Here is a 15,388-nt window from a genome sequence, read left to right as displayed (position 1 = left end):
AGCTCACCCCGTGTGCCTGTTTGTCCCAGCTCACCCCGTGTGCTGTTTGTGCAGGGGGACAGGTGGTGAACCTGATGAACCAGCGCCTGCAGACCGGCTTCTCCGAGAGCGAGGTCCTGCAGATCTTCTGTGACACCTGCGAGGCCGTGGCCAGGCTGCACCAGTGCAAGACCCCCATCATCCACAGGGACCTGAAGGTGAGCTCTGTGCTCCAGGGGCCAGCAGGGAGTGTTGGAATAACCCGAGATGTGGGGGCAGTTTGGAGCACCACGATATAAGGAAGATGTTAAGCCCTTAGAGAGTGTCCAAAGGAGGCAACGAGGATGGGGAAGGGCCTTGATTTGAAGCCGTGTGAGGACACTGAGGGCACTTGGTGTGTTCAGCTGGAGGAGACCGAGGGGAGACCTCACTGCAGTTCCACCTTTCTGGGCAGGGGCAGAGGAGGGGCAGGGACTGAGCTCTGCTCTGGGGGGACCAGGGACAGCACCCAGGGAATGGCTGGAGCTGTGTCAGGGCAGGCTCAGGTTGGATCCCAGGAAAAGGTTCTTCCCTCAGAGGGTGGGTGGGCACTGCCCAGGCTCCCCAGGGCAGTGGGCACAGCCCCAAGGCTGCCAGAGCTCCAGGAGGGTTTGGATGATCCTCTGGGGCACAGGGGGTGACTCTGGGGATGGGCCTGTGCAGGGCTGAGGGTTGGACTGGATGATCCTCGTGGGTCCCTCCCAACTCAGCACATTCTGTGATCCTCACTGTCTGCCTGCTGCCTACGCCAGTGCCAGTGCTGTGCTTCCCTCGTTAGTAATGAGGAAAAGTGGGCAGGAATACACCTCTCTATTGGAAGATAAAAAAAGAAATGAGCCTCTCATTGCTGCTCACCATATGTTTACCATCTATAGATCTCCTTAAACACAAATGTTTGTGAATAATTCTGGTTTGCACACGTGCCAGAGTGTACTTGATGAATTATTCACAGTGACTTTCTACCCCCTGAAACACCCTGGATGATTTAAGGTTGCTCACAAAAAGTGTGCTGTGAGGTTGTTACCTGGACCCACATTAAAAGGAGGTGTTGGCCGTGGGGCAGGACTTGTTAGGAGCTTTTGGAACTGGCCTCTAGAGCTCTGACCATGGAAGTGTGTTGTAAAACTGTGTGTACTTAGCTGGGAACAGGGCTGGGCCTGCAAGGAGGGCTTGGGAAAAATCCCATGCCTGTAATCAAGCAAACAAAAAGATGTTCCCTTTCCTCTCAACGAGCTCGTAAAATGCCGGAATAAAATATTCAGCCAAGAAGGAAGGAGGCTGCTGAGCAGATTTGAAATTCAGATGTGCTTTGTGGGGCAGGTTCTATTTTCAGAGCCCTCACAGATGTTTGTTTGTGCCGCGTTGTTCTGTGGGAGCCAAAGATGCCCCGCATGCCAGGGGAGGGGCAAAGATGCCCATTCCTGCCAGGAGGAGCAGGGGCAGGAATCCTCGGGGTCTGGGGTGGTTTGGCACGTTGGAAGTGAAGGGACCCCACTGCTCAGTCGGTTTGGACAGAGAAATAACTCCTGTGTGTGTTTTTCCAGAGGGAAACAGGTGTTCTCCTATCAGTTTGAGGCCTGGATTTAGAGCTGGTAAAGTCTGTGGGCACCTTGCAGAAGTTTGTATAGACCAGGAAAACTGGGATGAGAGGATGAGGAACAGGAACCTCTCCAGCTGACATCAACCCCTGCCGTTACCTTTTTGGTGAATCCCTGGGGTTTTCACAAAGAACAAACTCATTGTGTGGCCTGGGAATGAATCTGGGACATCTGTGCTGGGTTAGTGAGCTGAGTGTTCCTTTCTGCCCTGAGTTACAGTTGAAATGGGCTGTTGGGGTCTGAAACCAGCTCCCACTGCCTGGAGCGGGGAGGTTTTGCAAGGCCTGGCTCTTGGTAAGCTGTGCCCAGAGTCAGAGTTGGCTCTTCTCTGCTTGGAATCATTTTCTGGGTGAAGAGTGTATTATTTCTGCTGTGGAGACCTCTGGGGATCTAAGCACGAATGCAGAATTAATGATTTATATATATTTTGACTTTATTTGAGGTAATACTGTCAAGGGGGAGTTGCAAAGCCAAGAGAGACTAAGGGCCAAAGATCTGAACAGGCTCTGGGTGTAAGGAGGGCGTCCATCCTTAGGTGTTTTCTTGGGGTGAACATAACCCTGCTGAAGAGGGGGCAGATGTTGATTTTGGAGGCAGCTGCCTGGGAGTTGGAGGCCTTTTGTTGCCTTCCAGCTCTTTGATGTGTCTCTGGTGCTGGAGGTTCCTGCCAGCAGCAGGGATGCTGTGAATGAGCTCTCAGCCCTTTCAGACAAGTGCAGCTGGAGGAGTTTCAGTGGCCTGTGGCTCTGGTTTTGAATTAACCCAACAGGCTTTGCCTGAAGCAGAACCACCTCCTGTTGGCACAGTCCCCCTGGTGGGAAGTGACCAAGGGACAACAGCACCTTTCCTCAGAGTTTCTGTAGGCAAAAGGAGACATCTCACTGCAAGAGGATCCTGTCACCCCCGTGTGTGTTAAGGTTTTCCTGCCTGGTCTGAGTAACTCAGGTGCTGTGCCAGCTGCATGCTGTGCAGTTCAGGCTGGGATGTTTCGTTTCTTCTGCTTTGGTTGCCACAAACCCAGGTATATATTGATGCAGCTTTTCCCCTAAAATGCAGAAGCCTCTTGTGTGCTGCTGGTGCCCCAGTCCAGACCCCTCTGAGGAGGATTCACTGGCAGTACAGTCTTTGCTGGTTCTTGCAGGGACTTTCCTCACCCTTAGGGTTCATGGGCTGCTGCTGCTGCAGGGCAGTGCTAAAAAGTTTATTTTTGTTCTCCTTTCTGGAGTAAGATCAATTCCTTTATCTTTAGTTTAGGCCTTTTAACAGTGCAGAACAAACGGCCAAACCTTATGGCAATCTGTTATATACCCTGGCTGGGAAGTCTCTGCTGCTGTGTTGGAATCTCTGTAAGAAACTAGACCTGTCAGACCCCAGAGGAGCAGGGTTTGGTGAGGTGGAGGAAGGGCAAAATCTGCCTAGGGCTGATGATCCTGATTTACACAATTACCCCGTACCCGGGGCAGTTGTTTGTGTGGCTTGTTTTATATTTAACCTCGTCCCTCCAGTCTCACATCTCATAACTCCTGTTGTTCAGAGCACCAGCTTAGAACCAGCTTGGATTTCTGCAGGGAGAGGTCTCCCATTTCTACCTGTGGTGCTTCTGGTGGTCTGAACCCCCCTGGTTCCAGGAGCAGGTGACAGGATGGCAGATGAGCAGATGATTTTCCTTGTAGCAGGTACACAGCAGGATGCACCAAAAACTGTGTCAGGCAACACAGAGGATGCTGTTGATGCAAACCTCTTCCTCCTTTCCTTCCCCTACTTTCTGCAATGCCCAGGGGGTTGTGCTCTCAGGATAAGGATTTAGTTTCACCTGCTTTCCTATTAGCCCTCGTGTGGTGTGATCAGACAGTCCCACTGTGCTGCTGTCACCTCTCTGCCTTCCATCACTCTTTGGAATGCCAAGTCTTGCCCTGATGCCACCAACAAGCCTGGGATTTGTTTGGCTGGATCTGTTGAGTGGGATATGCGGAATTGTTCAGTCCTGTAATGGTAAAACCCTCCTGTTGGCCATGTTTGGAGTGTTCCTGTGCCAAAAGCAGTCAGTGCTCTGAGGTGCCACGTGGCTTTCGCTCGGTGCCAGGAAATGCTCCATGAGCTGTCAGAGGGAAACTGAGCAGTGCCAGGGGAGAAAGGGCAGTTGAAACATCTCTGAAGAGATCTGAAGGTGCTGGAAAGCAGTCAGGAAGTGTGCCCTGGTCATGCATCCCTCCCAAATCACCACCTGAGCTTAGGAATACTGGCCTTAAAGCCCTTGCTCTCAGGAGAGGGTAATGAGTGTTGAATTCACTACTTAAAACCCCAGTCCTTATCCCTTCCCAGCATGTCTGTGCAGGGGGTTTTATAGTTTAGTTCTGTTTTAGCAAAGAAGCATTTGGTTTGGAAAGACTGAAGCTACACTCTGTAACCAACAAAACTTAAAGTAACTCATTGTTTCCCTTAAAGGTTTTTATTTGGGGTCTAAGTCTGACTTTGTGTCGAAGGTTGCAGTGAGTTGTAAATGCTCAGCAGTGCTGGGAGCTGGAGTGCAGCTTTTTGGGAGTTTGACCAGAAGAAGACACCTCCATGCTCCTTTTAAAGACACTTTTCTCTGGCCTGGGAGGCAGTAGCAGTGATTCAGGAACTTTGTTTTGCTGTATTTATTTTTTCCTTTTGCTGGCAGTTACTGACCAAACCTGGTTGCTGGATAGTCCAGCGCTGACGTTTAACAAACCTTGCAGGATGTTTCAGTGAAAAATCACCTCAGACTTCTCAACCAGATAAAGAGGGAGGACTCTTCTGGAAATGCTTGAGGAGTACTTGCAGGGAAGAGGGAATAACAGTCAGCATGGATGTGCTGGGGAGAACATCTGTGTGCAGTGCTTTATTCAAAGCAGATGGATGGCAGGGGGAGAAGGGGGGTGTTTAACCCTTGGTTCCAAGCCAGCCTTCTCCCCCTCAGCTGCTCTAATTTGGCTGCGTTTTCTGATGCTTAAAATGCTGACTCCTCCTTTTTCTTTCCTTCTTGTAAGGCTCATCCTTGATGGGGAGCTCCACTTCCAAAGGGTTTTGTTAGCAAACGCTTATGTGGGTTTTTTCTGAACTGTGTGAGCAGTATGTCTTATCTTGCTGTTGTATCTGAGCATTTGACACTGATTGAAGATAAAGACATGAAAAATTGTGTGTTCCCTCGAGAGAACATGCTGTTAATGCCTCTGTACAGATGAGGAGTGGGAACACAGGGCTGCTCTGCCAAAGCAGAGATCTGAACCCAGGGTTTTACACATTTTAAGTCTGTGTTGAAACATTTAGGCAGTTTGCTAGTTTTTTGTTAATGCATGATTAAGTGAGGGGAAGGCAGTGTTTCTGCTAATTTTATTTATTTTTTCAGCTGTCCCAGGTGTTTGTTTCAGTAGTTGTTTCAGTTGCCTGATTCAAGGTACCATATGATATTTGAAGGGAAAGGGATCATCTCAGCAGCCTGGGGGAACCTTGGCTGTTCCAGCCCCTGTTCAGGGACTGTGGGGTACCCAACACCTTCTCAGAAGGGGCACCTACAGTGTGAGCACTTTGGAACAAGTGGGACAGGGGGAGTGCAGGCAAAGGCCTGGAGATGTGTTTGAATTTCATAAAGTACAGAAGTGTGTGTGCTGTGATGTGTTTGCCTCCTCTCTGTCCCACAGACAGCCCTTTGCAAAGCTGGGGACAGTTGGATTTGCTGTCCCCCGTTCAGATGCCAGAGCAGGGGCACAGCAGCACAGGGACACTGAGCACCAGAGGTGCCAGGCCACTGTTCTTGTCCTGGTAGTCCTGGCAGAGGCAGAGAAGTGTGCTTGCAGGAGGAGAAGGGGGGGGATGGAAGGCAGTGTTACAACTGTGGTTCCATCATTTGACTTCTATTTTAGGGGATGTGACAGAGGCTCGATGCCTGTTTGCTTTGCTGTCGTGTTACGCCTTCATGTCAGATGTGTCTGAGATGTCTTCAGGCACTGAAAACCTTGGCTTGTGGAAAAAAAACCCGGAATATTTTTTGTGTCTGAGTGACTGTGTCTGTCTGTGACGCTTGTAGGTTGAAAACATCCTGCTGCACGACCGTGGCCACTATGTCCTGTGTGACTTCGGGAGTGCCACCAACAAATTCCAGAACCCGCAGACGGAGGGGGTGAACGCGGTCGAGGAGGAGATCAAAAAGTAAGTGTGCTTTGCCTTTTCAGCTCGGGCCTAGTTTGTGTTTGAAGGGTAATTTTGTCTTGTGCTGGGATTAATTCTGCTCAGGCCTGCTGCAGCAGCTTGGCTGTGCTGCATGGCAGTGTGTGCTGCAGGTAAATGAGTGCCCGGGGGAAGGTGGAACAATAAATTGAGTTTGATGTAATTGCTTTGGAGCTGAAGGACTGAGCGTGTAATGCAGAGGAGCTGCCCCACCTTGCAGGCAGTGACCTGTTCTGTTCTGTGTGGGGTCACTCTGTCTCTGCCCTTCATCTCTCTTGGTTCCTTTGAGCTGCCAGGCAGGGATGACACAATCCCTGTCCTTCCCGAGCAGTGACTCAGGGCCCCATCTTGGCTCTGCATGGGAACTGTCAAGCCCTGGAGGGGTTTAATCTAGCTCCTTCTCCTGTCCCATCCACAGCCAGCTGTCCTGGCAGCATCTGGTGCTCCTGGGTGCTTCTGCAAAGGGGACTTCCCTTGCAGTTCAGCAGGACCTGGATCAGGGATGGAGCACACTCCTGGTCCTTGGTCTTGCTTTAGTTTTAACAACATCACTGCTGCCAACTTGCCACCTCTGTCAGTACAACATCCTGGCTGGTTAGAGATGTGTGCAGAGCCTCCTTTTTGTTAGGATGCAGCTACACCTGCTTGGATTTCCTAGACTTGTTTGTTTGGAGTCATCAGAGCTCTCCTAATCCAGTGTTGCAGTCCCTTTGGAATGCCCTGGTTGTGCCCTTAAGCCTACAAAACCTCTGCCTTTAGTGATGCTTTCCTGTGATCAAGGTAAGCAGCAGGCAAAGTGCCACAGCAGAAATTACAGACCTGCTGATAGGAAATCTCATCAGGAGAGTCTCTTAAACTCTGGTGCAGTTTCCAGCTGTACTGTTTGGGGGGATCTGTTCAAATGAGGCAGATTCCAGCTCTGGTTTGAGGTACACACTGGCCCTTCCCTTGCTTACAGTGGCTCTGAGCAGGAGTCCTGGTGTGAAATCTGTTTTTTAGGAGCCACATATCCAGTTACAATCTGTGATACAGTTGGCCACAGCCCTGCAGTGAGGACACTGCAGAGGACAGTTGATTACTGACCTTGTTAATACTTTGCATCCTTGAATATGACTGTGCATTTTTGTGAGTGAATTCCTTGTTTTAGAATGGATTGTGGTTACTGTTTTGGCTTCCCAGGGCAGTTTGCAGGGGTGTTTTATGTTAGAGGTAGAGGTAGTGTTTGAGGTATGTAGCAGATGATGCTGTTAAAGATTATTTTAAATAGATATCTTTAGTATCTTTTTCCCTAAAATGAATAGAGAAAGAGAGAATTTGGATGTATTTGGAACTGTGACACAGTGAAAATGCCTCTGATACCCCTTTTGAGCTCCCTGATGGATGTTTCTCTGCAGGTACACTACGTTATCCTACAGAGCACCAGAGATGGTCAACCTGTACAGTGGCAAACTCATCACCACAAAAGCAGACATATGGGTATGTATGAAAACCACTGACACCCCCAGCCAGGCTGCAGCTGCCTCACTGTCATGAGGGCAGGGAAACTGGGCTAACCTGCTTTCCTGAAGAGCTTGGGCAGTTTCTGAATGAAGAGTTCCTCTGCTGACGTGTCTGATGAGTTCCTGCTGAGCAGGGGGGCTGCTGGATGAGATGTGTTGCTCCTCTCGTCTGGTTTGAATTTATGTATGAAGCTCCAGGGTTGAACAGGGCAAACCTGGTTTCATATCTGAAGAGTTAAAGCAGAAAATTTGGAATATTTTAGTTTCTTGTGCCTGGGTTGGGGTGTAGGCATGTGAAACAGAAGTTACTGTTGAGAACTGAATAGAAACCCGAGCAAATGGACCTGCTCCCTGCAGCAGAAGTGGGTGATCCTGTGTAACACAGGGCTGAGTTGGCAAACTGGCCAAAGGCCAAACTCCTGCACTGCTGCTCCTGCTGATCAGGGCAATCCTGCCATGCTCTTCATGGTGAGAGCAGAATCCAGCTGGAGTGGAATCCATTCCTGGCTAACCTGATCCAGGGTGGAAGGCTTCCCTTCGGGTGGGACAGTGGTGGAAAAGAGCCTGTGCTGTTTGGAGCCTAGAGGCAGTTCAGCAGATGTGTTTGGAAGTGTTTAAAGTGGTAACTGGGACTGTGTTTGTGTGGTTTCTGGAGCCCTGAGCTAGGAAGTAGCACAGCAGAAGCAGAAAAAGGGTTTTGATGTACAATAGCTGTGCATGTACAAGAGGGAAAATTGCTGGTGTGACACCTGCTGGGAAGAGTCCCCTGCTCCCAGGGAGCTCAGCTGGAGCTGGGAGCAGCAGCTCCTGTGGGAGCACATTTCAGCAGGAGTCTGTGGGATCACACAGCACTGGATGTGAGTGGAGAGGGAAGGTCCAGCTGTGAAAGGACAGTCAGGGCCTCAGAGGCAGCCAGAGGAGAGCCAGGATTTGCACTCCTTCCTCTGATAATGGGAAAGGTGGAGATCCAGGGGCTCTGCTCTTCCTGGCATGGCAGGAATTCTGTTCCTGTGACCCTTGGAGTGTCCAGACCAGTGTGTGTGTTGGTGGGCAGAGGCAGCCTCAGCTTCCAGTCCTGTTCTAGTGCTTGTTCTGCTGCAAACCTCCCTTCCCTTCAAACCTGCTGAGGTGATTGTAAACCAGAGAGCAGTTTAATTGAGAAACCCTGTGACAAAGGAGATGAGCTGATGATGAGTAGCTTAGGATTAGGAAATGTTTCCTGCTCTCCCCTCTGAGGTGGTGGGAGTGTTTCATAATTAGCCCTTTGTGCAGAAATTGTGTTTTCTTTTGCAATAGGTGGTGGTTCTTGCTGCCAAAAGCAGCACAGCAGTGGAGGGAAGGGTGGTACAGCCTGGCAGGCTGCAGAATGAGCTGTATTTCCCTGGCATTTATTTAGAACAGCTGAAAGGTTGTTTGAACTTAAGCTTGGAAACAGTTTGGGCTTCTCTTTGTCAGAATAAATGTATTAATGATGATGGTTGCCATTTATTTGTGCTGTTCTTTGCTTTATTCTCTCAGTGTGTGGCAGAAGGAGGCTTTCCCTGTTCAGTGACATGAAGGGTTGTGCTCTGTGGAGCCGTGTGGGGTTGATGATACACAGTCCTCCAGAGCAGTGTCTCACTGACAGGGGAGAGCTGAGCTCTCCATGTGTGTGTCCTGCCCTGTACCCCTGTTCCAGGTCCATCCCAGGGGTGCTGGGTGCAGGCCTGACATCACACAGGACCTGGATACCCAGGCTGGAGCCCCCTCCCTGTCTGTGCCGTGGTGTTTGAGCTGTGCTGGCTCCGTTTGCTCAGTCCCTGCTCTGTTCTCTCTCCCCAGGCCCTTGGCTGTTTGCTGTACAAGCTGTGCTACTTCACCCTGCCCTTTGGGGAGAGCCAGGTGGCCATTTGTGACGGCACCTTCACCATTCCAGACAACTCCCGGCACTCTCAGGACATGCACTGCCTCATCCGTGAGTGTCCCAGGGGCCCAAACCCAGCACACGTGTTCTGCTCTCATATTCCTGCTCCCACAGGAAAACCAGCAGTTCTCCTCTCCTTTTAGGAGACTTGCTTGCCCAGGGGTTGGTTAAAGTGATCTTTTAGAAGCTTAGGAGATCACTCTTGCAGGGCCAGCTGTGACAAAGGGATTTCTGTTTGGCCAGGCTGGGGTGAGCTCTGGGGAAGGGCAGGAACACAGACAACCGTTTGGTTTGAGTCCTACAGGAACTTGCACAATAAGCCTATTTATGCAGAAACGTATTTCTCCAGTAATAAATCTGTTTGGATAAGGAACTGAAAAGAACCACAGTGACTTAGACTAGCGATAAGAATTCATCTTCTGTGAACTGGGAAGCAGAACTGAAATGATTTATAAATAACCCACTGACTAGAGTGAATGTGTAATTAAGTGTACAATGCACTACTCTTGGCAAAGCTGGGGCAGCTCTCTTGTTTCCAGCACAGCATTTGATTTTTTTCTCTTCCTAGCCACAATCTTGACTCACACAGAGTTGGATGTGTTTGCAGAGCAGCCTGGTGTTTTCTTTGCTCATGTGGGGTATCTGTGCAGTGGTGTCTGTGGCTGCCTTGTCTTCCTGCCCCCCTGACACACCGGGGCTGGATCAAGCTCTTCTCCCGTGGGTTCACTGGGAAGTACAAAGTCAAACCCAGTGCTATTCCCTGAGCAGGCAGCATTTCCCCTCCTTGCCCTGGAGGCAGATTGGTCATAGCTGTGTTGGAAAATGTGTCCTGGTCCATCCTGGCTGTCTGTCCTGCCCCCTTCCCAGCTGAGCCCACGAGCAGCTCAGTCCTGCTGAGCCCTGACCTGACCAGGTGCTCTGAAGGAGGCAGAGCACCCTGTTAGCCCTGGTTGTACCAAATGGACAATCCTGGAATGGTTTGGGTTGGAAGAGACCTTAAAACCATCCAGCCCCACTCCCTGCCACGGGCAGGGACACCTTCCACTGTCCCAGGTTGCTCCAAGCCCCGTCCAACCTGGCCTTGGACACTGCCAGGGATGGGGCAGCCACAGCTCCTCTGGGATCCTGTGCCAGGGCCTCCCCACCCCAATCCTGAGAAATTCCTTCATTCTGTGCAGTCTGAGGAGCTGCCACAGCTGGCTCATGGGCATCTGTCTGCTCTGTTTCTGATGTCACATCTCTGCCTCTTCCAGGGTATATGCTTGAGCCAGACCCTGATAAGAGACCTGACATTTATCAGGTCTCCTACTTTGCATTCAAACTGGCAAAGAAGGAGTGCCCAGTGCAGAACGTCCAGGTGAGCAGAGGGGGGGACTGAGGGAGGCCTCTGTGGGAGGAGACTGGGGGGCAGCTGCTCAGTGCTGAACATTTTGCTGTATTCTGTGGGTTGTTCCCCAGTTCTGTAATTAGGAGAGTAGTTTTTTGTTTGTTTGTAATTATCAGTGCTGTTTGATTTAGATTTTTGGGAGGATGAGGACAGGAATCAGGGTTTTTCATGTTACTTATTCCTGTTTGTCCCTGATTTACCTCCTCACCCAGTCACCAAGTGTGAGCCAACCAAGAGATCTTGTGCATGTGAACATGGAAAATTAGGCCATGCTTGGGAAAACAATTTGATTTCCAGGCACACTCGTCACAATGTGTGTAATTTGGGTGCAGTTGGGTTTAAACACAGCAGTTTGGGGTCTGTTGGCTGGCTGGGACTTGTATTTCAATTGCATCAGTCCTTGCACAGCCATCTGCCCCTTCTCAGTGTGTTCTTAGAGGCTTAACTGAAAAACAGAGTTGACAGTTCTTTTCTTACGGTGTTGTGGACACCTGTGACAGACATTTTATTTTGTTGTTTCCAGGTAAATAGAAACCTACTTTTTTCTCCCCATGTTCAGGTGGTTATTTATGGTCTTTATGAATAAGAGATGGTTTTGGTACTATTATGCCTGTGTTTTATAGCATTATTAATAAATATTGTTGCTGTTGTCCCCCAGGTTTTCTTTTAAAAATGCCCAGGTTGTGCTATGAACCTTTGTGTTCGTGTTCCATGTGCAGTAAATGGTCAAAAAGCTGAGCCTTTTTTCCCCCCCCTTGTAAAACCTCTCCCAATCTACTGTATCCCCATGACATGAACTTTGAGGAGTTTGTCGTGTGTCCAGCATGAGGAAAAATTGCTTTGGGGATCCCCCAATCTCCCTGTTTTATTATGATGCTTTTGCAAATTATTTCTGACTCTGTTTTCTGCCCTCACAATACCAAATTGAGTGTTTTTGGGATCTGCAGAACTCTCCAATCCCTGCTAAACTCCCAGACCCGGTTAAAGCAAGTGAAGCTGCTGCAAAGAAGAGTCAGCCCAAGGCCAGGTACCCCCTGCTTTGTGCTCCCCTCTCTGTTGTGCCTGTCGTGTCTCTCTGTTGATCAGCAGGGGGGTGTTTGCTGCTTCCCTGGGGACAAACACTGCGCTCCTGAGAGCAGGAACCAGCCCTGGGCTCTCTGATCTGAGGGCAGCAGATGCAGACATGGGGGGTTTGTCTACAGGGGGTGGGATTTGGGGGATGCTCAGCAGGACTCAGCAGCTCTCTGTGCCCCAGGCACTGCTCCACAGCAGCTCCTGGAGCTCCTGCACCTGGATGGATCCAGAGTGCCATCCTTCCAGAGGCAGGAAACACCTGAGAGCACTTGGAGCTCCTGCACCTGGATGGATCCAGTGTGTCATCCTTCCAGAGGCACGGGAATACCTGAGAGCACAGTCAGGGCAGAGGCTGCAGCGGGCCTGGAATGGCCCCAGAGAACACAGATCTGCTGAACACAGCAGGGACTGTGGCTGAGTCTGACCCTGGACAGACCATAACCTGAGCCAGGAGTTACTGCACGAAATGACTGGGATTTCTGCAAGAGTCCTGTAATTCCTTTGGGGGAAAACACAAAAGCCCAGTTGCTTCCATCTGAAGAGCCCAGTTAGTGGGGAAACCACTGTACTCTGTGGGTTTTTTCCTCTCCTGCTGCTGCTTGCTCTGCTTGTGGTTCTGTGATGGAGGCTTGTAAATTGTGTTGGACAAAGCTGGGGTGTGATTTTGGTGCAGAGTGAGCAGTGCACAGTGGGCACTCCAAACCCAGCTGCTCTCCTCAGACTCTGAGATGGGATGTCTCCTGCTGCCAGTCCCAGCACTGTGTGTTTGGGTTCATAACTGTGCAGTTACTCTCAGGTAACTTTGGTCAGGTTAGTTAGGTGTTAGGAACAATTTCCTATTATAGCCACTGTATCCACAGAAGGGCAGGGGCTGCTTCTCTCTCTTGCTCTGCATTTTTGGAGCTCAGTAAACTCAGAGGAGTCCAATGACCCGATTCTGGGGTAAATGTACCAAAGTTAAGGTGCATCTAAAGATGGCAATTTAGACAACCCTGCCCAAAGGTACCAGCTGCTCCTGAGCTAATTTGTGTCCTTCGTCTGCTCGCTCAGAACTCTGAGTGGATTTAAACAATATGTTGTATCAAATGTTTGAATGAACTGAGTGGTTTTGACAAGTCCCAGCTGTCCAACAGGAGAAGATGCCACAATTGGCAGAGAAGTCAGAGTGACAGTGTTGGGTTAATTGTTGTGAGTGCATCTGGGAGGTTTTGCTGTGCGTGGTGTGTCCAGATGCCCACGAGTGTTTCACCTTTCCTGGGCACACCCAGCTGGAGTGTGGAGGAGTGTTGAACCTGCTGTGTGTCCCATGCACTGGCTGTGCTCTCAGTGCTCTCCTTTTCTTCCTCCCCAGGCTCACAGATCCCATCCCCACGACAGAAACGTCCATAGCCCCCCGGCAGAGACCTAAAGCAGGGCAGACCCAGCCCAACCCTGGGATCCTGCCCATCCAGCCAGCCCTGACTCCCAGGAAGAGACCCACGGCCCCGGCAGCCCTTCAGCCCCAAGGTGAGGCCGCTCTCTGCCCCTGTGCTTCCTGTGGGCCCTGCGCCCCCCAGGGCTGTGCTGCACCTTCATCTAACACCCTTTTGGGTTTTCTCTCCCAGCTGCAGGCCCGGCTGCCCTGGGCAGTGCCCAGCCTTCGCTCCCTGCCAGCACCCCCCAGCCCAAAGCAGCCCCCCAGCAGCCCCCGGCCCAGCCCCAGGCCAAGGCAGCGCCGGCCCCGGCCCCGCAGGCACAGCCCCAGGTCCCCTCAACACAGCCCCAGGCCACCCCTCAGCATCAGCAGCAGCTTTTCCTGAAGCAGCAGCTCCTGCAGCAGCAGCAGCAGCAGCAGCAGCAACAAGCTGCCTACTACCAGCAGCAGCAGCAGATGATGCAGGCGCAGCAGGTGGGTGAGCGCGGCCGGCTCGGTGTCTGCAGGGCTGAGTCCTTGTATTCATGGCATTTTCTAGATGTATGTTATGTTTGGGGGGAATAGGGGCAAGTTTTAGGCATTTTCCAGTGTATCCCCAGTTCTCCAGTAAGATTTGCTCTCTACAGCTCCCTGAAAGGAGGTTGCAGTGAGGTGGGTGTTGGTCTCCTCTGCTGCGTCTCAAGTGAGAGGACGGGAGGAAACGGCCTCAAGTTGTGCCAGGGGAGGTTCAGATTAGATATTAGAAGAAAGGTTTTTCACTGAATGAGTGGTCGGGTTGTGGAATGTGTTCACAGTTGGACTGAATGATCTTGAAGGTCTCTTCCAGACTCGATGATCCTGTGCTACACAAGACTGGCATTTTTAGCTGTCAGTGTGGAAGGCTTTGGGATAGTTTTGTCATGTACAAGCATAAAATCTGGAGTGCTGGTTGAGATGTTACAGCTCCAAGTGTTTCAGGGTCTTGAAACACTTCAGTGCTCAGCTGATGAGCAGAGGGTACAATTTATGTCCTTTTTGTGCTTCCAGAAGCCTGGGGTGCCTTTTCAAGGGTAAGATTTGGGTCTGGTTTTTGGTAGACTGCGGTGATAAGGAGGTCTGTGAACACATGATGTGTTACACAGAGATGACACTCACATGCTTACCTGAGGTGTTCATAGCAGCACAGATCTCTGCTAAAGGATGTTTAACAGTGGAAGCAAAGGAACTCTAAATCCTCCTCTCCTGGGGAAAGGATGTGGACCTGTTAGAGCAGGTGCAGAGGAGGCCATGGAGATGATCTGGGAACCGGAGCCCCTTTGCTCTGGAGCCAGGCTGGGAGAGCTGGGGCTGTTCACCTGGAGAAGAGAAGGCTCTGGGGAGACCTGAGAGCCCCTTGCAGTGCCTAAAGGCAGCTTATGAAAAGGAGGGAGAGGGAGTTTTTATATGGGCAGAGAGTGACAGGGAAAATGGTTTTAAACTGACAGAGGATGGGGTTAGACTGGATGTTAGGGAGAAACTCTTGGCCCTGGGGGTGGGGAGCCCCTGGCACAGGTTGCCCAGAGAAGCTGTGGCTGCCTCATCCCTGGAAGTGTCCAAGGCCAGGTTGGACAGGGCTTGGAGCAACCTGGGCCAGTGAAAGGTGTCCCTGCTCATGGCAGGGGGTGGGGCTGGATGGGGTTTACAGTCCCTTCCACCCCAAACGATTCCATGATTCTGTGAAAGGTTTAGAGTCGATAAACATGGAGGAGGGCTGGCCCCCAGTCCTGGTGGGGGTTCCCAGTTCCCAGGCCCACCTCGGGCACCTCAACCGCCAGTTGTTTCCCAGTTCCCAGGGATGCAGCAAGGAGCCCCTGCACAGCAGCAGCTCATGCAGAACTACTACCAGCAGCAGCAGCAGCAGCAGCTGCTGGCCCAGCAGGCAGCCATGCAGCAGAAGACAGTGGCAGCAGCTCAGCAGAAACAACAGAGCCCGGCCCAGCCCCAGGCCCAGCCCAGCACAGCCCAGCCCACACAGCCACAGGAGCAGGTGGGAGAGCCTGGGGGAAGGGATGGGGCACTGGGATTTGGGGAGAGGCTGTGGGAGGGAATGGGGCACTGGGATTTGGAGAGAGCCCTGTGGGAAGGAATGGGCAGTGGGATTTGGGGCACTGGAAGCAGGTGGGGAGAACCTGTGGGAAGGAATGGGCAGTGGGATTTGGGGAGAGGCAAATGGGAAGGAATGGGCAGTGGGATTTGGGGAAAGTCCTGTGGGAAGGAATGGGCAGTGGGATTTGGGGAAAGTCCTGTGGGAAGGAATGGGGCAGTGGGATTTGGGGAAAGTCCTGTGGG

The 15,388-nt window shown here is 51.3% G+C and overlaps 1 protein-coding gene across 8 annotated transcripts in view; it reads left to right on the top strand.

Moving 5' to 3' along the window:
- Nucleotides 1–15,388, top strand: part of AAK1 (AP2 associated kinase 1) — a 74,609-nt gene that overhangs the window by 26,262 nt on the left and 32,959 nt on the right. For all 8 annotated transcript variants that reach the window (XM_027697612.1, XM_027697609.1, XM_027697611.1 and 5 more), the window contains exons 5-13: nucleotides 55–197; nucleotides 5,665–5,786; nucleotides 7,199–7,280; nucleotides 9,125–9,257; nucleotides 10,460–10,563; nucleotides 11,541–11,620; nucleotides 13,019–13,173; nucleotides 13,272–13,555; nucleotides 14,886–15,086. In XM_027697612.1, the coding sequence (XP_027553413.1) occupies nucleotides 55–197; nucleotides 5,665–5,786; nucleotides 7,199–7,280; nucleotides 9,125–9,257; nucleotides 10,460–10,563; nucleotides 11,541–11,620; nucleotides 13,019–13,173; nucleotides 13,272–13,555; nucleotides 14,886–15,086 (1,304 nt within the window). The remainder of the gene's footprint in view (nucleotides 1–54; nucleotides 198–5,664; nucleotides 5,787–7,198; nucleotides 7,281–9,124; nucleotides 9,258–10,459; nucleotides 10,564–11,540; nucleotides 11,621–13,018; nucleotides 13,174–13,271; nucleotides 13,556–14,885; nucleotides 15,087–15,388) is intronic.

This window comes from Neopelma chrysocephalum, unplaced genomic scaffold (assembly GCF_003984885.1).
Source record: "Neopelma chrysocephalum unplaced genomic scaffold, ASM398488v2 Primary Assembly neopelma1_120, whole genome shotgun sequence".
In the NCBI taxonomy this organism is placed as follows: Eukaryota; Metazoa; Chordata; class Aves; order Passeriformes; family Pipridae; genus Neopelma; species Neopelma chrysocephalum.
The sequence above is the reverse complement of the archived record's forward strand: the minus strand, read 5'-3'. Positions and strand labels throughout refer to the sequence as shown.